Consider the following 25,052-nt stretch of genomic DNA (forward strand, 5'->3'; position numbering starts at 1 on the left):
TTTAATTAGAAAGGTAATTCTCTATTCAGTAGATAGTTTAACCAAACCTTACACACTACTGTTAACTTTAAAACACATTTGCATTTAATAAAGAATAATGTTGACAAACTGATGCCGTTATCAAAAAAAAAATTAGATAAAAATACAAAGCGGACAAACTTTACTCGACTAGGCCGTAGTACCCAGTTATCATCTTAGCGTTAATTATTACTGTTCGCTCTTTATCGTGCTCATTTCTCGCAGCGATAAGATTAGACCAGTCATATGGCGCACTGCAGCGCCACTTTTGTTAAGAAATCGTTTTTTATACTTTCGCTTGCCAATTGGATATCAAAGTAAATACTATTTCATGCGGAAAAGAAGGAAAGTGATGTTGAAAATAAGTGTTGTGGTGTTTCGATGTGAGAGACTATCGTTCAACAACAGTCATGCATAACGTTAGACCGTTGGAGTTAATTTCAAGGATTAGTGAGCCACATCGAAGTCGGTCATCCTCTTGGTCATCATGGAGACGAAACAATGACCTACAGAGATCGGAACCTCGATTCTCTTTACAATATCAGGTACTCAAATATGTTCCCGCACTTTTAAATTCTGAGATTCTTAGATATTTTTTGCTTATCTGGGTTACTCATGTGAAGAATGCAAAATGCATCCGATATCAGTTAAGTTAAATTTGTCACAATTTGGAAGACGCAATACATTTGTTAGCCTAACATTGATGTTTAATTTAAAATCATAAATACAAAAATAGAAAACATAAAGGCTAAAAGTTTGTCTTTCGTCAATAAGAGACTTTGGCAATGATCTATTAGCAAGTATTTCCTTAGTACATGTTTACTTTTCAATTTAAATGAAGTTTTCTGTTGTTGTATAACTACTTTACTATTTTTCTTGGTTTTGTCCAGTTTTGTCCGTAATTAGATCATCCTCCAGTATTCAATAAAAAGTTTTTGGGCAAGGTAAAATAGTTTCATGCCACACCTGTTGGATTATTTATCGTATAAATGCTAAGAATAGGATTATTGTGATTTTTAAGTGACCTTAAAAGAAATCCATTAAATGGAAACATTTCTTTTAAAATTGATTATTTTTTCAAAACATCTTCAATAACTTACGTAGAAAGGAATACAATGCGTAAAAATTGACAAAGACTGTCAAAGCTGTCACTTGATTTGTCATTCAAGGCGCAGTGGATAGTTTTAGCGATATTTTATTTTTTTATTTACATGTATCCGTGATTATAAAATTTCGCATGAATCTGGTATTTAGGCTTTCCGTTAAAGCCTATAATAGGTGTGAATTTCTGATGTCCTTAAAGTGCAGAACAAGTTTGTTGGTGTTGCAGAAGAGTGTTGGATAGCTAACGTGTCATAACTTTTAAGTTATTCCGACCGATGTAACACTAAAAAGTGTTAACTTGTTTACAATTCAGTTTATAAATTAGTTTGTTTTCACATGGGTGATGGCTTGGCAGTCGGATACACGTGTAAGTGTTGAACAATATACTTTTAATAAAACGGAAGAGACATAACTTATTGTAATTCATTCCTATGCAAATATGTCCTTGTGATTGATTTAATATTTAAACGAATACTTTTGAGATGAGGTTCTTGTAGGTGCTCGTGTGTTGTGTTAAGTTGTAAATATGTTGCAAAGTTGTTTTGTTTATTTTTGTACAATACAATTGTAGATGTCATTAGTCGGCGTAGTTTCATTGTTGTGATGGTTTTACTCATATTATAATTAGTATCTGTTAAACATAAAGTAGTTATTTATGTTAAAAGTTGTTTGTTTTTGTTAAATATTATAGTTTTTTTAATATGCCTCCAGAAACATTTTAATTATTAAGGTCAGTTCTTATTAGAATTTACTTGCCATTAAATGTAATGATAGAGATAAACAAAAACATTTTTTATCTTTATGGTACCAATATAATTTATTAGTAATTTTTACTTTGTCACAATTGAATGTTAATAGAGGCATTATTGAAATGATAACACAATCAGTATCACTTCTTTATAAAAATTGTCTGTATATGCTTGATACAAAAGTATGGTCGTAAAATCTCAGAAATCCATACACATAATGAGTGTTCCCATTGGAAAATAGAGTACCTATTATTATGTCTGAATGTAATATTTTAAAGAGGAATGATTTCATTGTTTATTTGCTTCAAAACTATGTAATTGTATGTAAAAATCTTTTTCCAGTAGAATGTTATATTACAGTTTGACATTGGCTATTTTAAATATGAACAGAAAGGGTATGGTTATGACTGGAAAGCTATGAGACATATCCTTTCCATCCAAGGAAGATGGAGTAGATAGCAAGTCATCATAATAAAATTATTCTTATAATTTTTGTTGTTGTCTGTTTGTGATCTCATAAGTGACTTTAAAAAATAAGATTCTATTCACATATAATCTTATTTTTAGGATGTAAATGTTATTAGCATTAAGTAGATTCAAAGAATCAGCTCAGTATATGCTGCTCTTTTATTCATATTTGAATACACCCCCTTTCTAAGCGTATACTCTTTCACACAATCCATCCATACTTTCCCCTGTCTTCCTCTACATTGTATACATTTACATTCAATCCTCATCATCATCATCCACTTGCCCTTATCCCTTACGGAGGGTCGGCACAGTATGTGCTGCTCTTCCATCATACATCTCTATCAGCTGATCTGTATCTGAGTCCACTCCTTTCTTAAGCATATCCTCTTTCACACAATCCATCCATAATTTCTTTGGTCTTCCTCTTCCTTTGTAGCCATCCACATTCAATCTTAACACTTTTGGGTTTAAGTCCTCATCTTTTTGTCGCATTTACATTCAATCCTATGCAATAATATTAAGGAGAAGATTATTTACTAAATGTGCCAGTGACCTTGAACCATTTTATAATCTGTTAAGTAAGCCTTGAAAGGAGATGTATAGTTACATTCATAAGCGTTGCTAGCCAATGATTTAAGTAGGTCTAGAGGCAGGGGGCAAGTACAGTTTATTTTGAAGGAGTTTTCATATTTAATACTCTTTGGTACATATGGTTGCATTGGACAGTATGTTCAGATTTGAAAGTAATTACTAGAAATGCCTAAAGTAGTGTAATCTAAAAAATATGGATTATGTTCTGTTCAATAAAAGCTAGCAGCTTTGATGATTGTCTCTAATTATTTTTTACCAACAATAGCAGAAACAAGTAAACTTGGAACTTTGATCATTATATTCTCTCTCTCTATTTCTAGTAAAGCAAAATATTCAATATAATTTTCTTTGCAGACGGACGAGAACAGTTTTCTTCTTCGTCTGAAGATAATTGGGGCTTTCTCTTTGGCAAAGAAGGACATCTTTGGAGCTAGGTAAGACACCAACACCACTGTTAGTACTCTAGGATTCTTAGCTGCATTTTTCAATATGGCTACTCTTCTAGAACTACTGTCTTGTCAACTGAAGATCATTCTTGAATGCTTAGTTCTAGATTTTTTTAAAACATGACTATTTTCAGATGTTATTGTAGTAAGAGGTTTGTTTACTTCAATCCTTTGTTTATCCTGTACACATAAATCACAATGTCATCTGAGCTGCCCACTCTAATGTTATCAATGCTTCATGACTTGGCTTTGTTTTATAAAATATTTTATCATTCTATGAATGATAATCATTATGATGGCTCCTATGTAAACTATTGTATGTTTGAAACGCTAATTTTCCATCACAAACTTTAACTATTAATACGATTATTGCACATCAAACAGGAAAATACGATAGACAACTGTCTAATGTTATAGTTAAAAAAATTAGAATCAAGTATTTAACAAGTTGATTTAAAAAATAGTAATAATACGAGTATAAGAGGTTAATTTCAAAATTTTGCCTTACGATAGTCTACGTAGAAGCCGACGACACGGGCTGTATGGGTTCACTGGTGCCAGTTATACATTATGCCACTATTTAGAGCGGGTGTCTAAGCTAGAGTGGTTACCTGTGTGCAGTCCCAGGCTACAAACTTAGCTTGTTTCATATATTTAGAAATATACTGTTTCTGCTCTTTTTTGAAGAACGGCGCTCATTAGGGCATCCACTTAATGTGGCTCTTAAAAGCGAACTGGTAGTATTTCCAAACCACTGGCCTAGGTTTTTGAGCCAGGCTAATCTTCTTCGACCTACACTTCGCTTTCTGTGAATTCAGCCTTGTACGTTGAGCTGTAGTAGTTCGCAGTAGTACTGTGCAGTAGCAATACACATATTAGTAATTTTAAATTATAATGGAAGGTTATTGGGCGATTAAAAGCAATCGATAAGAAGAGTGAGATCATCGGTAGCAGTTACCTGTTTCTATACGCGACAGCCGAGAATCAATCACGTAATTTGTATTATTATTTGTAGTTCAATTAATGTCATAACGGTATGCAACATTGAGAGTCATTAGTTGATCTCTAAGTGTTCATTAAGTAACGAGAAAACTACACTGGATGGCTCCGATCAAACCGAGCGCATCAGAAATATATTCAAATAGAAATAGTAGGCCTAAAAGTTGACAATAGAATATTCAGAATCAAAAATAGTACTATTAGTCAAGATGGAGACTTGGTGCCCAGCATTTTCGTTTCACGGGCCCCTTACCACTGGTCTTAGGAACCATAAGCATATTATCAAAACGTCAAACTACCCGTTTATTTATAGTAAGGATTACTAGAGTTCAGATATGTAAAACAATACGTTAACTTGTCTAACACTGATCATGTATTTCGGATCTTAACTTTGTTGTATGTACCGGGAGATATAAGCGGTCGTGACAACGTTAAGTGTTGAATATTGACTTGAGATCGCGGGATATCCCCTTCTGAAGTAACACAATGTACTCGTATTTGTACCTTTGAGATTTTTTCTGTTTCAAGATGACAGTCTATGCTCTTTCCGTAGCTGTGAACTCTAATACTGATGAATATTGAAGAAATAAATATATATATTCATTTATTTTTCTGTGAATTTATAGTAGCGTGCAAATAAATCCATTTTAATCCGTCAACTTACATGCTCGATCTAATTTCATGACATGTGCGATTTATACATAACGATCGTATCAATAAATCTATTAACACTCGGATGTGGGTCATTACCAATAAAGAGGACTTATTCCAATGAAGGGCAGACAGCCAGCGCGGGCGTAACCGCCCATATCCTAAGACGCGGTTGGTCTACAGCCCAGGGCGCTTCACAGAAAGTGTACTAGTAGTTGTAGAACCGATATTGTGGATGCCAAGAGCTTATACAGATTTTAAACCCCCAATTTTTTGATTTCATATAACGAATTGGGCTACATTTTGTTAATATATTTCTATATAGTATTGATTGTATGCAAAAGCAATGAAATAATAATGAATAAATAATCGGAAATATCCTCAACATTTTATTATACGACCTTTATTCATTTGACATTCAAGGAAATCGTTTCCCATTGTGCGTAGTCGAGAATATTTCTTCAAATAATAATTTATACGCGTGTGATATTAACGAAAATAGCGTAATCAGATTTTTAATATATTTTACCCTCACGAATGTATGATTTTGATTAAAGAGTAAATTTGTACGGCACCGATTTCTTATCGAATAGTTGATAATAATCGGTCATTAACATAAAATAATGGGAGCGCTGAACCTGTCGCTTGTTACTGTAAGTTAATGATTTTTACATAAAAGAAAGAAATACAGGTACAAAAAGAATTGTTATACACTAATAGGTATTTAAAAAGTAATATCCCGTGCGAAGTCGGAGCAGTCGCTAGTACGTGAGTTATAATATTTATTTGTTTGCAGTGACCCGTACGTCCGCGTGGAGTTGCAGAAGATAGACGGTGACGTCACTGTTGAGACCTTCCTCACAAAGACCAAGAAAAAGGTGACGCACAAACATAGTTATATTCAATGAAGCTGACAATTTATTAGCCATTGGTTGATATTCGACAATGTTAATAATCACGTGTAGGTTTCCATTGCCGAATCATTTATACATCTATACTAATATGATAAAGAGGAAAGATTTGTATTTTCGTATGTATTGAAATAACTCAAGAACTACTTTACCGATTTTAAAAATTCGTTCACCGTTAGAAAGGTAATTTATCTGTGAGTACAGGCTACACTTTTTAATTTCACGCGGGCGAAGTCGCGAGCAGCAACTAGTCAAATATATTTTTTCAACAGTTTTTGTTGAATGTTTGTCTTTGAAATTATACGGTTATAGTAGAGACCACTAACCAATCCCACTTTATATTTTTTTAGCTTTTTTTTTCACGTAATATTGCTTACAATTGCTCATAGTAATTTATAGGCAATGTGTCCTCAAGGACTTTGATAGAATGTCAATGTAATTTGTCTCATAATTTATTTATGCGTTAACAAAGGTGTAATATTTTTACAGACCTTGAACCCGGTATGGAATCAAGAGTTTATATTCAGGGTAAGTTTTTTCTATCCTTATAGTCTAAACTATGATATTTGTTAAGAAAATTTGTGATATCCAATCATACTAATATTGTAAATGCAAAAGTTTCGATGGATGTTTGTTAGAGTTTGTAGCCTAAACGGTTGAACGGATCACAATGAAATTCGGCACAGATATAGAGCATAGTCTGGAGGAACACATAGGCTACTTTTTATCCCGGAAGTAATTATGGTTCCCGTGGGATGCATTAATTTTGTTCGTTAATGTTAATGTTTCACATGGGATAAGGTTCATCCCGGTAAAATGTCCGGTTCCCAAGGTTTTTTAAAACCATGCGGACGAAGTCGCGGGCAACAGCTAGTTGGATAATAAGTTTTATTTTAAAATAAAATTTTTGTGAAATGTCAAAGTAGATTAATCGGAAATAATAGATTATTGAAAGTAAGAAATTGTTCTTAGGAACAAGATTTTGAATGGAACTCAAGTCTTGGTAAAAAAGCTAGTAATTTCGTTGCTTTAACAAAATGTTTCTTAAAGAATGGAGAAAATGGACACGTTAATTAACGATCAGAGTTAGTTGGCATAAACAAAAGGTACAGATAGTACAGATTAAAAAAAATAGATTATAGAATCATTTTGCACAGATCATAAAAATATATCGGCGAGGCGCGAAAAGAAAGTAAGGGAGTGAATTCAGATATGACAGTTGATAATAAAAAAAATATACAGACGAATTGAGTACCTCCTTCTTTTGCGAAGTCGGTCAAAATTAAGTCTGCTAACATTCCTTAGAAAAAGGTAGATTTATAATGTACGGGCACGATCGTAAGGCAAGGGCATATACAAAAGATGAACGAGCTAAAACAATATGCTATTCTACTGAATAGCTTTATCTTTACAATTTTGATATTTTGAAAGAAATCTGCTATTGAAATCTACGATTTTTGATCTTATCAAGGATTCGACCTTGTTTTGTGCACTGAAACTATTTATGGATGAATGTCTCTTTCTTAGTCCTTATGCGTGATTATTCGTATTTTTTGTAAATTACTATGTGACTCACGAATAAGTCAATCGCCTGATGTGAATATCCTCGTCTTTAGTTCAATGGTATAAAAAAATCACTAACACATTAATGTCTTCGATAATGTAAACGATGTTCTTGTAATTACATTTCGGTTGATTTTCCTACTATACACTATGCTATAGATTACAAGCACTATGTTATTCTTTCCACCAAGTCCAGTTGTGGTAAGCATCAATTACCGGTTTTCGGAATTCCATACCGAGATTTCTTCGTATGAAACTGAACGTTTTGAACGATAGATTATTATCGATTGCCGATTCCCTTCTCACTACAACCGATAGTGCCCCGGACTCGTCTGCTCGGCGTCAACACGTGACGTCATAGGGCAATCGGCAAAGCTTCTGCGCACGAGTTGATGTATCACGTGGTATGTGTACTATGTCTCGATAGCGGTACTGTATAACGGTAGATAGTTCATCCGTTGACTCTGACGTAGGATTGTCGATAATATGTACCAATTTCACTCTTTCAGATTATCTTCTCGTTTTTCTACTTAAATTATATACATGGTGTCCGGGAAAGACGTGTGCAATGAACTACCACAGATTCCTTGGTCAAATTGTCATATTTTCGACCAAGGAATCGGTGGTAGTCGTAGTATACGTCTTGTTCGACACCGTGTATATCTTAAGGGTGGCTGCGAACGACAGTTTGTTCCCGTGCTATGTAATTTAAGACGAATGAACACACATTCTCAAATTTCGTGATTACCAGCTGCCAGTAATGATAAAAAATCTATATTGAGGATTATTTTGTTACATTTGTGTATTTTACGTAGTTTATTATATCTATACTTCTATACTATTATAATAAAGCGTAAACACACACTTCTTTGTTGCCTAGATGTCAGCAATCACAGCATGTTTTTGAATAATTCTTTTTTTAAACAATACCTCTACACTTACGTCACGCTTTAGGCTATATATTTTAACGCTATTCAACTTAGGGGGTAAATAAATTGGATAAAAACACTAATGTGGGAAAGAGACCATAAGCTGCTGCCAAGATCAAGGAAGCAAGACTGCCATAGTAAGGTAATTGGTATTTTGACATTTGCATTTGAGAATTTGACAAATGTAAACAATAAAATAAAGTTTTTATAGTTAAATTCATGCGGATGAAGCCGCACGGGAACAGCAAGTCTAAAATATTTTTTGTCGATAACGCTTGTTGTACATAGTTTTTTTTTGCATTTCTTGTTATCAATTATGTTTGTTGTAACCAAGCTGCATTTTCTAGTGTGACTAAGCTAGTTTTAGGTTCGTGCTTGATTGGTCTTTGGAATTGATCCAAAACACTTTCTTTGTAGAAGACGATATGTTCGATACATTTAATTTTTTTTATTGTTAAAGTCTGTATTTGTCTGTAAGGAGTTTGAGTTTTAATTGCTCGGTAATAATGTTCTCGTTTCTTTATTTGCGGCATTTAATAAAATTCATTACTTTTTGTCTGTTTTGCACTTTATAGTGTTTTTGGTCCACTTTATTTTTATAAACTCTTTTATCTATCAATAACTTACACTTCGTTGGCGATGATTCAACAGCGGCTTAATAATTATTCTCATTTACTATAAAAAAAACAGTTCGCTGTCTCCTTGGAGAAACTGTTAGGGCTTCCATAGACTCTAATAAACTTGCTCGAATAGAGGCAATAAGGATGACATTTATTTACGTTGACATTGGCTTATTATATTTACTTACACTCGATAAAACTTGGATCATTTTTAGATAAATTAGATTTACCTTTGTATAGATATACTCTAAAAATAACGAATACTAGGAATGGCAATCTCGGTTACGTAATAAAATAGTCAACACTATACATTTTCTTAATATTTATAGTCTGTACCCTTGATATGTGTACCTATTACTGACTACTAGATTTTAAGATATCTCAGAAGAGTTTCCGGGACTCCTAGGCCCTTGTATATTAAAGAAATCATGGTAACTATAATTTATCTTAGTCGAAATGAATTCCAGGTGAAACCACAAGAGCAGAAGTTACTCATCCAAGTGTTCGATGAGAACAGGCTAACGCGGGATGACTTCCTCGGCATGGTGGAAATCCCGCTGGCGGGCGCGCCCACGGAGTCCGCCGCGGCGCCGCGCCCACCGCCCGCTAAGTACCCCCTACGTCCGCGCAGGTCTGTGTAAGTAGCGCCTTCAGCATGCAGTGCCTTTTGTTTCTTTATTTACTGCCCTTATTAGAGCTTCTAGATATCGAAAGATGGATTCGCTCAAGAATTGATGTGTTTATAGTAACATTGGTGTTAATATAAGTGGGTCTTTTTGTCAGCCCGTAATCTGAGATTACGAATAACAAGCTAACTTTGGCATCTCTGATTGGGTGTCTATACGAAACTTCGAATTAACAAGTTTGTTTCTAAAGTTTAGATAGTGTTCAGTAAAAAATTACATCCTTTTCACTCATAAATAATGCATAATTCTGCCTAAAGGAAATAGCATATGGATATAAATAGAGTGACTGTATTGAGTTTACACCATATCATTTTGAAGACGAGGCATTCCGTAAGTAACAGTAGCATGTGTTCGCAGTTTGTGTGTCTGTGTGCACGTGTAGATGGAAATATACGTCGCATAAAAATTATTTTCTTATTCCTCACTTTTCGATGTTTTAATTTTTAATTGATGATAAAAATGCCAATATATCTATAGTGATGTATCTGTGCTTGTATTACTCCGGTCGATTGCGTGTGACGCTTTCTTTCCATCACTTTTAAGTTCGCTCTGTGAGATCTGTATGCACTTGTAGAATATATGTTTAGATTGAATGTACATATATGTGAAAATAAAAGATTTATATATTCTGGGCATGGAAACGATCCTTGAGGTACACCTGATCCTTTTTTGGTTTTGAAACTTTTCTATAACATTTTATTAATATTTTTACAAAGTGACTATCATTATTATTAGCGTATATCAATTTCTCATGGATTACCTTTCTTTAATATCACTTTCAATCAAATAATGTCAACTCGATAGTGTCAAACGCTATGTAAATTTCATCGTTCACTTTATATTGGGTTAATTTTTGTTAGTTATGTATTTTGACATAGAAGTTGTTGTGTGTAGTGCGAGGTCGCGGGTGCGCGGGCACATTGAGGTGTACGCGGCGCTGGTGGGGCGCGTGGGCGAGGCGGAGGAGGGCGAGGCGAGCCCTGCGCCCGCTGACGGCTGGGAGATGGTGGAGCCCGAGACGCAGACCGGCACTGTGCAACCGGTGAGTAGTTACTCTTACTCTAGGTTTACACTGTTTAAATTGTATGTGAACATATTCGTCTCATTAAAGTAGATTTTCATGGTCTGTATTTGGTTATATGTTTTGAATAAGTGGACTAAATTAGTTTAGAGTTGTTAAATGTAGAAAAGAAGCTTTATTGTATTAGTGGTAAAGGTGAATTTTGCACTGTTAGGTTGGCACGACCATTCAAACGGTACCGTCGTTTACCGGTGACGATGATTGGGAGTTGGTGGAGTCTGCTTACTTGAACCATTTAGTAGGTGTTGTTTTTAATTTTGCTTTTAATTTTTATTTCCATGGCTTTCTATTTATATTTCGCATGAATAAGTGCTTATAAAAAGTGTACATTTTGGTTAACTTAGTATCTAGGTAAATGTAATTTTTGGACCTAAAAAGATCTAAAGACGAAAAGGAACCTTATCAATAAATATCAAATAAGTTGCTAATGGTAAGTAAATGTATAGAAGTAGTTGTAACAACTTTTCTATTCCAATAAAAAGATATGATTTTCTCTTCTTGACATATATTATTCATTATGGTGTGGCCAACAAAGAGATTTACATCGTATGCCTAGCTTAAAACACCTTAAATCTAAATCCTAGGTGATAGGGCTAAATGTTTTTAATGCCTAACATTATAAGTCTAACGTAACGTTACATTGTCACTTTGACGACAGGTAATAAGGTAGGTGTTTCATTGTTGCAGACGATCGGCGGCGACCCGCTGCCGCCGGGCTGGGAGGAGCGCCAGGACGCGAACGGACGCACCTACTACGTGAACCACGTGGCACGGTCCACGCAGTGGGAGCGGCCAACGTTCACGTAAGTTATCTACTTACTGTATGAAGGTGTAAATTAAAATAATAATATGTAGCCTATGTTACTTACTGATATAGTAGCTTTTTAATGGTGACAGAATTTTTGAAATCGACCCAGTAGTTTTTAAGTTATTTCAATATATACAAAAATGTAAATCTTTCCTCTTTATCATATTAGTATAGATTTATTTCTTACTTCGTTCTTAATATTATAAATGCGAAAGTTAGTTGGATGGATGGATGTTTCTTACTATTTATCTCCGAAACGCCATAATAGATTTTGATTAAATTGACATAGATGTAGAACAGAATTTACAATAATACATACGCTACTTACTAAATTAATTTTTAATTCCGAGCGGACGAAGCTGAGGGCAAAAGCTAGTGTAGTATAGAACGCACAACAAAGATAGGTTGATGATGATGGTCATAATAAAAGCCACCATGATGATAGCCACTATGATGATGATCACTATGATGATGATCACTATGATGATGATCACTATGATGATGATCACTATGATGATAGTCACGATCATGATAGTCACTATGTTGATTATCATAATTGTTTGTAATTTCGCAGTCGGAATATAAGTACGGAAACCCAAGCGGAGCGCATGGAGACAGCGGCCACTGAGTTCCAGAGGCGGTTCCACATCTCCGCTGACGACGAGCACAGCGCCGGCCCGCAGAGCGCCAACCACCAGGTATACCTTATCTTAATGGCTTAAGATCTATTTTACTTACTAAATTGCTTAAGGAAAATTGTGATGTATTGTTATCCATCCTGCTTTAAAAATGTTAGCTTTTTTAGAGAATTTAATTTTACAAAACCCCCAATTAATCGCAATATATGCATGTGTAGTTTGAGATTGTCTTGTTAATAGAAAATGATAGAAGAAATACTATTGTTATGTTTTGGTAGTTTTAAATTTAAAAAACTAAATTATTATTGATATAAGGGCTTTATTTATATCTGAATATGTTTTTACAAAAGTGAAAATCTATTCTAAATAAAGTTCTTAAAAACGCATGTTATTATACATTGAATTCGAGGAGAGATAATATTAATAGCCTTTGCCACTCGACTAGTGACAAGTGACTGATTTATCTGTCACTTGTCACCTGCTTAAGGGTCAAAAGACTGTTGTAAAGTAAATCTTAATAGGATATTCGAATGGTTTTAAAATACGCCATTTTCTACGAAATCAATGTTTTTGTGTCGATGTTACTGGCTTATTTTTGTTGTCTGTTTCTTGAGCATAAATATGTCAAATTGGTTATTTTGCATGGATATGTATGACAAATATAGGATTTATTCATTTTATATGGTATTGCATGCGATATAGTTCATATACCTATCACGAATATTCGTGAGAACGAATTCGTAACGTCATCGACAAGATTTGTATGAGATTTGTGTAATTTACTCCCGGTAGAGGCGCTGCACAAATCTAATACAGATTTTGAAGACGTGACGTAAACGATCTCACCAATGTTGGTAATAAGCTCTCTATTTGAATATTAGGTGTTGCTCATAGTAAAGTAAAATGTGACTTCATGGTAAATTTTACTGATGATATTCACGTTCTTTAAGCGTAAAGATTACTTTGTTAAAATAGTATTTTTCGAACAATAACTTTCTTTTATTATCCTAGTTAATATTCCATTTAGATTGATATAGTGAAATCGAGAAGGATATCGTCGGAATCGGGTTGGTCAGCCAAGATGTTTGAATATAAAAAAAAACCGCAAATCTCGCCTTTGTCTATACTAATATTATAAAGAGAAAAGTTTTCTATTTTTTTTTATTTTTGTATATATTGAAATAACTCAAAACCTACTGGGGCGATTTTAAAAATTCATTTACCGTTAGATAGGTAATTTATCTGTGAGTAACATAGACTATATTTCTTAATTCACGCGAACGGAGTCGTGAGCAACAGCTAGTTATGCATATTACAGGCACATTTATTTAATAAATTTTGTTAACATCAGTCAAATTTACTTGACTTGCACTTTCAGCCTTATTTTCATTGGTTTTTCGCAGCATGGGCTTTTGCAGATTGAGGGAAAACTAATTTCATTACACGAAGTTTTTATATCGCAAGGTATATGCAATAACCCATACATTACAGTCAAGTTTGCACTAACAGATGAACTTTTACATCGGCAGCGATGTTTCTTTTTTATCTATATTTGTCTATGGCTGTTCTACCATGTTGCCGGTGTATCATTGTACCCATAGACAATTTTGCGGCCCAAAATGTATCAAAGTATGAGAATTTATTATCTGTCATAATTTTCAGGAATTATAAAAAGAGAATAATATCCAAATTATTTATTTTGTAATTAAAAAGTATTATGACAATCAAATTCTTATAGTTTAGAATAAATTCACGCATTTGTTTCATTTTGGTTTCTCAGTTATAATTAAAATTACCTTTATTTTGGGGCTGTGAAGAGCGTTTTGTCGGTCGTTTGTGCAATCATTGCAATGTACAGGAGGATATGAACGATACTCGAGCGGATAGTACTTCGGCTGAAGTGACGCCGTTGCCTTCACCGGTGAGATCACCAGAACCGGCGCCTACATCGCCTACCGCGCCTACCGCGCCTACAGAACCTACAGAGTCTAATGTTCCTACAGAAACATCTAATATAAGCAACGACTGTGATACTAATGTAAGAAATGACAATGATGAAGCAACGAGCTTAATCGCAGATGTAGAAATAGAAACAGAACCAACAGAAGGGAATGTAGAAACTGTTGAAATTATAGAAACGGAGGTTATTATAAAGGGAGATGGCCAAGAAACAATCGATAATGAAATCGCTAGTACTAGTCAAGTTGTAGATAATGTCACTGAAGACAATGAATCAAATAATGAAAATGAATTAGTAAGACAACAAAGTGATGATGTGCTGTCCCAAGGCACGGCGGAGACTAATGCAAGTGAGGAAGAAAATAATGAAGTGAGAGTTAATGGTGATGAGATACCAGGTGATGATGATGAAGTGGAATTGATAGAGATAGTAGCGGAATCGTTGACGTTCGATGAGAACCATTTTAGTACTCCGACGGGAGGCAGTCCGGAGGGCCGGTCGCCGACCTCCCGCCGGCGGAGGACTACGGCCAGCTCTATGGATGACTCGGAGGTAAGAACGTTTTGGGGCGTGACGTGTTGTATTGTGTACAAAGTTTATAGTTCATGACACATGATATCGATTGACGCTTGGAAAACATTCAGCATTACACACATCTCTGATAGTTTGCAAGTTTTAGATCAGGTCCATTTACATTGTGTTGTGAAAAAGGCTAGCGTGTCATTTCTTTATACTCAAAAGCCAAGAAAACAGTGAAAGCTATTGACATCTCTATTTTCGAGTTAGAGTTAAAAATGTCAAATGTGAAAGTTTAGATGGATGGATGGATGTTTGTTAGCATTTGTAGCCTGAACGGATTTCGATGAAATTTAGTATAGATATAGAGGATAGTCTGAAAGAACACATGGGGTACTCGATTTTGTTTCTTTTTTTAATTCCACGCAGACGGAGTTGCGGGAGAAAGCTAGTTCTTTATAATAATAAAGATTTAATTTTTTAAATCTTGGAATTTATTATCTTTATATAGTTTGTTAATTAAATAAACTTTTGAAGAATACATCTAGATTCTAGAATCATTTACGATTTTAATAAGGCGATATATTCGTATTTGGCTGAACACAGATACGCTTTTGAACACGCCATTTTGTAGTTAGTTTGGCCAGATTAATCTATTATAAAATACTGGCTGAGTGAATATTACACGAAAATTGGACGCTTTGCACAATTGTCTATGACAGCGTTTTAAACGACGGTAAAAATAACATGCTACATGCTTTACACTAACAAATTTAAAAGGTTAACTTGAATGTCTCCTTAACATTTAACCAATCAGTGTTTTATTTTTTTTATTATTATTCTGTATGATACGTCAAATTATAAAAATGGGACATAAAAATATGTGTCTGAAGTTAGCAATGTAAGATAAAAACAAAATCTACACTAAATTATACCTTATTCAATAGAAAATAGAATCCATTTTCGCCTAAAACACCTTCATCTTACTCTATGTTTACGTACGTAGTTATTAAAAAAGGTTCTATATATTTTTGTAATAAATACTGAAGCTTGTGCTGTATTGCTTTATTGTGCTTTTTATTACTTGCACGTATATACTGCATGTTTGAATTATTGTAATGTAGTGCATGTGTAGATAATTTATGTATTTAGTGTTATTTAGAGAAAATAATTTAGGGGTTATATTAAAATGTAGAAATATTTTACGTTTTTGTATTATTTTATTACATCCTGTAAATTTTACGGAACATTAACTATCGGTTTACTGTTCTATGACTTATTCCTTAACTAGGAAATACGTAATGATAGAATTTGTACTCTATGGTATATTAAATAAAGCGGAGATTGCAACATGCTATATGTTTTAGGACGAAACAGACGCGTCCACGGAAAGTACGAGAAGCAGCAGTGCCAGCTCTCAGAGTCAAAATCTGCCCAATAGCGATGGTTTGTTTGTTTTATTATTGACAATTACAATAACAATACTATTTAATAATAGTAACGTAAGGATCGAAGAAGGGGAAAATCAGATTTTTGAAATGAAATTGAGCTTTATTAGATTGAAACAAGGTTTAATTTTACATCAACTCTTTATTTATCAAAAAGAGTAAAACACGTGAAAAGTAAAATTGAACCTTATTTCAAACTCATAGAGCTCAATTTTATATGCTATATTTGTTCATTCCGTTCTGTGTCGTTATTATGTTATGTTAATATCGGACATGTATGAGGATGTTATTTTTAAATTCTTTAATACTTCATAGATATTAATTTAGGAATAATTCCAGGGTTGCCGCCCGGCTGGAGTATGCAGCGAGCACCCAACGGCAGGATATTCTTTATTGACCACAATCAAAAAACAACAACTTGGATCGACCCTAGAACAGGTAATAGTTTATGACGTCTTATTTTGTGGCAATTGTATTTTAAGCCACTGCTTACCTCTATAACCGCTAGTGATTATTCGCCATGTAATTTTTTTTCAAATTGTAAACCAAAAATTTAACCTAATTTGAATTTTTATATTATCTTTGTTACCTCTTAACTCCGCTTCTGGTTGGCCAATTTTCATAATTCCCTTATCATTCGAAAGGTAAAATATAGTACATTGTCTTTGGTGTTTTCTATACAAATGTATCCAGTAGTTTTTTAATAAATTGGATATTTATGTGTACGCAGGTTGCGCGTCCAGTCTGCCGGCGGCGGCGGCGGGCAGCAGCGCGGCGGGCAGCAGCGCGGCGGAGACGGACGAGCTGGGCGCGCTGCCCGAGGGCTGGGAGGAGCGCGTGCATACTGACGGCAGGATATTCTTTATTGACCACAGTCAGTATAGTACACTTTAACTGATACTCACAGTTAACACTTAGTTTGAATGTCCCACTCAAATGATACTACGAAATAGAACAAGCGTCAAGTGGAAGTAATTCCGCTGACACTTTGAGTGCGTTTTGTTTATACGTCTTATCGCTCTCACATTTTTCTTATAAATAAAATACTGGAATGTACAGTCAGGGAATTGGTTGGTGTTCCATCTTATCAGCTTTAACCCTTTGAATGTTTTATACGCATGTAAACAATAGGAAGCATCTTTTAGATATATGTTCAAATATCTCATTAAATATGCTTCTTGAGGCTTAATATTTTTCTCTAAATTAAACACCGTGGATTTCTGCTGCTGTACAAGAGAAAATGTATTCATCATTTATTTGGTTAAATTAAAGTAGACAATAATTACTTTTTTCAGTAATAACATGTATAGTTTGTTTGCATTTTTGTCTGTTTGTGTGTATCAGACACGCGCACGACGCAGTGGGAGGACCCGCGGCTGTCCAACCCGCAGATCGCGGGCCCCGCAGTGCCCTACTCGCGCGACTACAAGCGCAAGTACGAGTATCTCAAGAGCCAGCTGCGCAAGGCGGTACGTACACTATGTACACAACACTACGTACACTGCTCTGCGTACACTGTACTACGCACACTACACTACGTACTGTGCACTACGTATATTGCACACTACGTACACTGCACTACGTACACTACACTACGTACACTGCACTACGTACTCAGCACTACGTACACTACACTACGTACTGTGCACTACGTATATTGCACACTACGTATACTACACTACGTACACTGCACTACGTATACTACACTACGTACACTGCACTACGTACACTGCACTACGTATTAGATATCACATTTTATTTTATTTTCTAGTGTACGTAGCCGTGGAAAAAGCTTGTTCATTGTCAATCTTTGTTTTTGTTATTTACTTTAATAATGTGTTGCGGAAAAAATATGGATCTAATAGATAACGCGGTTCTAGCGTTTCTATGCCGGGATTTTTATATTCTTGTTTAAACTATAATAAAAAATTGGATTATTCTATTGGTGCTGTTGTGTTTTATACCTGTTTCAATGTATATTTGTATATTTTAGGGCAATGTACCGAACAAGTTCGAGATCAAGGTGCGTCGTAACTACATCCTGGAGGACTCGTACCGCATCATCAGCTCCGTCAGCCGCCTCGACCTGCTCAAGACCAAGCTCTGGGTGGAGTTCGAGTCTGAAGTCGGCCTCGGTGAGACTCCTGTCCACTAGTGGGAATGCTTCTTAATCCTATGAAATACAGGCTGTTGCTCGCGATTTTTTTAGAATGAAATTAAAAACAAATAGCCTATGTTACTCATTGATAACGTAGCTTTTTAATGGTGCAAGAATTTTCTAAATCGGTCCAGTAGTTTTTGAGTTATTTCAATATATACAAAAATCTAAAAATACAAATCTTTCCTCCTTATAATATTAGTAGATATTGGAAAATGGATAAATGGTATTACTGTCACTACATAATTTCTTTGTGTAGTTTAGTACAAGAAATATAAGGGATTTGTTTAAGTAAATACAAATCTCAGAAAATAGAAAACTTGAAATATTATCTGATTTATTTTACACGCCTTTTTTAACTTTTTTTTTTGATGTCATACTAATATTATGAAGAGGAAAACTTTGTTTCTTTGATTGTAATGAAATAACTCAAAAACTACTGGGCCGATTTAAAAAATTCTTTCACCAGTAAAAAGCTACGTTGTCAGTGAGTAACATAGGCTACGTTTTATATTATATTTTTTTTCATATGGACGGGAGTCGCCGGCGAAAGCTATGTTAAATAAAATTAAACCTTGTTGCAATCGTTTGAAGATCAATTTTATTTGCGATAAAAATCTGTTATTTTTACATTTCTAGTATGAATTCCATTTAAAAATAAAAAAAATGGTTGCTTTATCGACAGTTTAGGCGAAAATTATAATTGAATTGTCTTTTATGCAGATTACGGGGGTCTAGCACGTGAGTGGTTCTTCCTGCTGTCGAAGGAGATGTTCAACCCTTACTACGGGCTGTTCGAGTACTCCGCCATGGACAACTACACGCTGCAGATCAACCCCAACAGCGGCGTCTGCAACGAGGAGCACCTCAACTACTTCAAGTTCATCGGCAGGGTGGCCGGCATGGCCGTCTACCATGGGAAACTGCTCGATGGTGAACATTTAACATATTAAACACTATCATCACCACCAACAACATATCACCACCACTATCACACTACCACTATCATATCACAACCACCATCATATCACCACCACCATCATATTACAACCACCATAATATCACCACCACCATCATATCACCACCACTACCATATTACAACCACCATCATATCACCACCACTACCATATCACAACCACCATCATATCACCACCACTACCATATTACAACCACCATCATATCACCACCACTACCATATCACAACCACCATCATAACACCACCACTATCATATTCCTTATATCTTTTTCTTTTTTAGTATCTATTTTTACTTCTATGTCTACATTTACATACTATTATAATAAAGCGTAATACTACTACTTCGCGGCGTAAGATGTCAACAATCACAGTGTGTTTTTGATATTCTATCTTTAATAAAAAAGCCTTACTCTTGCATTTTTTTTATCATATAGAGGTTATTTTACTGTGATATGATGATGATGCTGATGGTGGTGATGATGATGTTTCAGCATTCTTCATCCGTCCATTCTACAAGATGATGCTGGGCAAGTCCATCACGCTGCAGGACATGGAGTCAGTCGACCTCGAGTATTACAACTCCCTTATGTGGATCAAGGTAAAAAATACATTTAAAATTTATTGATAATCTGTAAATTAAAATTTATTTTAAATTATATTACGAATTCCGACTAATTAAGTTTTACGAATTAGAGAACTAAAGTTTGTTACACAGATCTCTATAAATGGACAGGTTACAAAATATAGACTTAACTGTCAGTAACATCAAAAGTCCCGTTTAAATATGAGCGAAGCAAAAGCTGTCATTTCTAAACAACCGTAATTTCTAAAAAATCTATACAAATTTTATAAAGAAAAATAACTTGTATTTTCGTATGTAGTCAAAGAACTAAAAAACTACTCTGCATATTTCAAAAATTCTTTTACTGAGTGACATGCTATATTTTCAAATTTCACGCAGGCCAAGTCGCGAGCAACAGCTAGTCTATACTTCTATACTAATTTATAGTTAATATTAAAAAAGGAATGATTTGTATTTTCGTATGTATTGAAATAACTCAAAAACTACTGGGACTATTTCTTGCACCATTAAAAAGCTAAGTTATCAAGTTAAAATCTAAGGGAAACACAAAATATTTTAAGTTATAGAGCTTTTATGTTAAAGGGTCTATGTTGTAGAGGTTTTGGGCTCTAATGGGAAGAGAACATATTATTTTTTGAAATTATAGAGGTTTTAAGTTACCGAGGTTTGAGTTATCGAGGTTCTACTGTATTTTTGACCGACTTCCCAAAAGAAGAAGGTATTTAATTCTGTATGTTGTCGTATTGTTGTAGTCTGTATGTTGTTATTTTTTATTAAAATGTATATATGTATGGTTTTAGGAGAACGATCCGTCGGAGCTGTACCTCACGTTCTCAGTGGATGAGGAGCAGCTCGGCAAGACGGTGCAACGCGACCTCAAGCCCGGCGGAGCCAACATACCTGTCGATAACGACAACAAGTTCGAATACATTAAGTGAGTATTGCCCTCTCGCTCTACCACTCGGAGAGTGACAGAGACAGCAATACGCGGAGCACCGTTAAGTCTAACGCATTGACGGTCTCTTACAGAATTTAATGTACAAATATGGCTTTAATGTCAAAAGTTATATATGTGGTGAGGTTTAAATATTTTAATACTACAGCTTATAATATAAAAAAAAATTAGACAGCTTTTCTGTTGTATTTTTGTATGTATTGGATTAACTTAAAACTACTGGGCCGATTTAAAAAAAATATTTTACCAAAAATAGCTTGATTCTTACTGAGTAACGTAATTTTGCATAGATGTAGAGAATAGTATGGAAAAATGCATAGACTATGTAATTTTATTTCTTTTAATTTCCCACGAACGTAGTCGCGACCGAAAACAAGTCACAAATGAATTAACTTCCATTGTAATTTTTTCTTTTTTTTGTTTTTTTGCTTAAAAGAGATATTGTTTGTGTATAGGCTGGTGATTCAATGGCGGTTCGTGAGCCGTGTCCAGGAGCAGATGTGTGCGTTCCTGGAGGGTCTGGACGGGCTGGTGCCGCTGCCTCTGCTGAAGATCTTCGACGAGAACGAGCTGGAGCTGCTGGTGTGCGGCATCCAGCACATCGATGTCCGCGACTGGCGCACCAACACCCTGTACAAGGGCGACTATCACGCCAACCACCTCGTTGTGCAGTGGTTCTGGAGGGTTGGTGTCTTTTTATTCAGACTAAAAAACATTTTTATTAACCATTTAAGGGTCATTAAGACAAATTTCATTTTTACTAACTTTTTAGCTGTCATCTTAGTTATTTTTTTTTACTCAACATCCGCGGCTTTTTGTACTCTTAAGATTTGTACTCTTATATATATTGAAATAACTCAAAGTTACTGGGCTGATTTTAAAAATTCTTCCACCATTACAAAGCTATGTTATCGCTGTTAATATAGGCTATATTTCTTTACTACACTACACAAAGTCGGGAGGAACAGCTAGTAATAAAAAGCCATGTTTAAAACATCTACTATTTAAATTTATCTAAATGGTCCTTCGAGTCGGATTTAAATTTGTTCATAGTATGTAATATAATTGTATGTACCAGGTGGTGCTGTCCTTCTCCAACGAGATGCGATCTCGTCTGCTGCAGTTCGTGACGGGGACCTCGCGAGTGCCAATGAACGGCTTCAAGGAGCTGTACGGCTCCAACGGACCCCAACTCTTCACTATAGAGAAATGGGGGACCCCAGAAAACTACCCACGAGCACATACATGGTATTAACACTAATTACTGATTATAAAAAAACTGTTCTTATGACACTTTCTTTGTAAAAATAGATTCTGTCGGTAAAGCTACGGGTGTCTATAGTCGAATTCAATAAAAATGTACACATTTTATTGCCTAACACTGTTGTAGTCTATGGGTTTATTAAGAAGCAACTCATCTCTTTGATAAATCTGTAATTACAGCCTTATAAAAGTAAAATTGTTTAGAGGTTTCTTATAGTTTCCTTTTCTATTAAATTCGGTAACAGCTTGAAAATTTCTGACTTATGCACATATGTTTAGACACTGTATTGTTTTATATCTCTTAATACGTATTAGTAGATTTTTATTAATTTACTAATCTATCCTTTAACCACTTCAGGTAAGCTAAAAAAAACCTAGTGCTATATGGTTCACAACAATAGTCAAATGGCGGAATTCGAACCTATGACCTCAAGATCGGTAGTCCGTAATCATTAGGCTATTGACGATTTAAAATGTATAATTAGTTGACTAATTATCGTCTGTTTTATCAGTTTCAACCGCATCGACCTCCCGCCGTACGAGAGCTACCAGCAGCTGCGGGAGAAGCTGATAAAGGCCATCGAGGGCTCGCAGGGCTTCGCGGGCGTCGACTGAGGGTCGGCGTGGGCGCTGCGCACGCGGCTCGTCCGTCTGCTGGGCCTAGAGACGCGTCTAGCGCCCTGCCCCGGCCCCCCCACTGCGACACGCCCCAACACGCCCCCTACGTAGGCTACACAGCAACACCCCCTACGTAGGCTACACTGCGACACGCCCCAACACTACCCCTCCGAAGGCTTCACAACGACACGCCCCGCCCTCGGCCCTGCAAGCCACGCCCCCGTGTTATCTATACAACGCCACGCCCTACCTGATCTACATTCAACCTTATACATGTTCAGATATCTTCTATACCTTCCTATATTCTTACATCCTTTCATGTCTCGTTACGATGACGTCTACACACAACTATGACGTCACGATATACCACGTCATAGTGATGTTATAAAACATGATACATTTCTTACCACGTTTTTGGTCACCTACTACCACTCATTTCTTAATTTGCCACTAAAGATGTCACTTAGTGTAGATTTTTCATACCAAATTCACACTAAAGGCGACCCCAAAGTTTCTGAGAGCGGTGGTTATTCGTACAATGAATATTGTATAGCTTGTTATAAATTCTAAAACCAAAACTCGCATTTTTCGTGGTTTGTAGTAAAAAATAACAAAAAGTTACTTCTTACTCTAATACATTATGTAATACATAAATATATAAAAAAGACGAAAACCTTAAAACTGTTCATAGTCATAATAAATCTAATAAGTAACTGCGTGCTAGAATATATAAAGACAGCTTTGTTAGTGAGGTTTTAGGCAAAATAAAATATAAAGAAAATGATACAACTGCCTACAAAACTCAACTCTTTGATTTTACTATGAAATATCATAGATTCAAAGATAATAGGGCAACGAATTTAAATAAAATATATCTGTAATGCAAATTGTCAATTTTCACATAATTATGCCTTTTAAAGATTATAAATGAACAAATTTCAATATTGTATTTGCAAAATCTTTTAACTAAAATAGTTGTAATTATAATAAAGCTTAAAAAAAAGTAAATAAGATATTTTTCCAATGATAATAAAATGTATAGATTGGACTTTGGAAGGCGTGCATTCTGTACTTGTGGGCGTGGCCTAAATAGGCAACGCCTTTGTATCCGACAGCCAATCACAGCGCTTGGTTATATCTCTTGAATTGTATCATTTGTTTTTCATTAATTTTCTAGGAAAATTCAAATCAAAACAATTCGGCTAATTTTAAAAATGCTTAATACAAACGTTATAAAAAAAATTACAAGTATAGAGTGCATGACTAAGATAATGGTTTGAATGGGATTCAATGTAGTACATAGTTTGATTAAAACCGCTACATACGTCCAGTTTTAACTGAACAATTCTTATTAAAACTGAACGTCTGTAGCGGGCTTTATGTACTATAAAATTGAGTTTTCGACTTTTTCCATGTATTAATTTCTGTAGCCACATCTCGAATAAGTTTTGCGATGCCGTTATAGAAATATAAACTTAGTTATATGGCGTCCATACAAGTTTAGAGGAATTTAGTGCCATTGCGATTATTTTCCATTTTCAATAGTATTTAGACACATTTCTGAGTTTTCATTGATGAAATACATGTTGTTAATAAATCGTTCGATTTGAAATTAAGGTTCGAATGATCTTGCTTGTAAAAAGAACCTTTTGAAAGCTCATATTATTGTTTATTTTATTATAAGGCGTTTAGATGTTTTACGTACAGGTTTTCATTTTTTCTTATAGATTCGGTAACGAAATGTGTTTAAAATTAAAATTCTTTTATTTGAATATTTGACAGCTGTCAAATGTTCAAATGATTATCTGTGGTAAGGTTATTGTCCTTAGTATTATACAAAATACGCTGAAAAATATTATCGTTTAAGTTAATTTGCATTTATATAAGTTTTAGTTGGTTATATTTTCTCCAACTTGTATCGACGCGTTCATGTATTATTTTCAGATTTCGCTAATAATAAAAAAAAGCTTTCGCTTGAGAGGTTATAAAGTATATTTTCATATTAGTGTAAGACACGAAGTTTTGCGTTGTCAAGTTTTGTCTCTTTCTGTCTTAAGCGTTAATGCGTCTGTCTCGCTCGCTCCGTAGTTCCGGAGCTGACTTCAGACAGGTAGAACTTCGTGTCTTGTACATCACTTGTATATAGTTTTGTATAAGGTGTAAAAAATTGCCACAGACTGTCTAAAATTAAGATTGTCCATGAAATGGAGTGAAATTCTATCGGTATAAAAAATATATTATAGCTGTATCAAGCAATTGTTTACACCCTGTATTTATTTAGTCGTAATTATTTTTAAAGTCATTAATAAT

The 25,052-nt window shown here is 34.9% G+C and overlaps 1 protein-coding gene across 5 annotated transcripts; it reads left to right on the forward strand.

The window, feature by feature from the left end:
- The first annotated feature begins 239 nt into the window (after window positions 1–239).
- On the forward strand, window positions 240–23,669 carry LOC106102440 (E3 ubiquitin-protein ligase NEDD4). 5 transcript variants are annotated; one of them, XM_013281917.1, is made up of 21 exons: window positions 240–563; window positions 3,288–3,367; window positions 5,826–5,907; window positions 6,430–6,468; window positions 9,520–9,689; window positions 10,633–10,780; window positions 10,974–11,057; window positions 11,507–11,622; window positions 12,202–12,325; window positions 14,124–14,777; window positions 16,109–16,187; window positions 16,529–16,627; window positions 16,920–17,063; window positions 17,534–17,658; window positions 18,183–18,324; window positions 19,071–19,280; window positions 19,815–19,921; window positions 20,707–20,840; window positions 21,317–21,545; window positions 21,940–22,109; window positions 22,637–23,669. In XM_013281917.1, the coding sequence occupies exons 1-21, from the start codon at window positions 429–431 to the stop codon at window positions 22,737–22,739; spliced, it is 3,174 nt and encodes a 1,057-aa protein (XP_013137371.1). In that variant the 5' UTR covers window positions 240–428; the 3' UTR covers window positions 22,740–23,669. The 5 variants fall into 5 exon arrangements, with proteins under 5 accessions (XP_013137371.1, XP_013137372.1, XP_013137373.1 ...); XM_013281918.1 differs by having other exon boundaries at window positions 9,520–9,683; XM_013281920.1 differs by lacking the exon at window positions 240–563 and adding an exon at window positions 1,164–1,489.
- The last annotated feature ends 1,383 nt before the right edge of the window (window positions 23,670–25,052 follow it).

Source organism: Papilio polytes, unplaced genomic scaffold (genome assembly GCF_000836215.1).
Source record: "Papilio polytes unplaced genomic scaffold, Ppol_1.0 DF823923.1, whole genome shotgun sequence".
NCBI lineage: Eukaryota > Metazoa > Arthropoda > Insecta > Lepidoptera > Papilionidae > Papilio > Papilio polytes.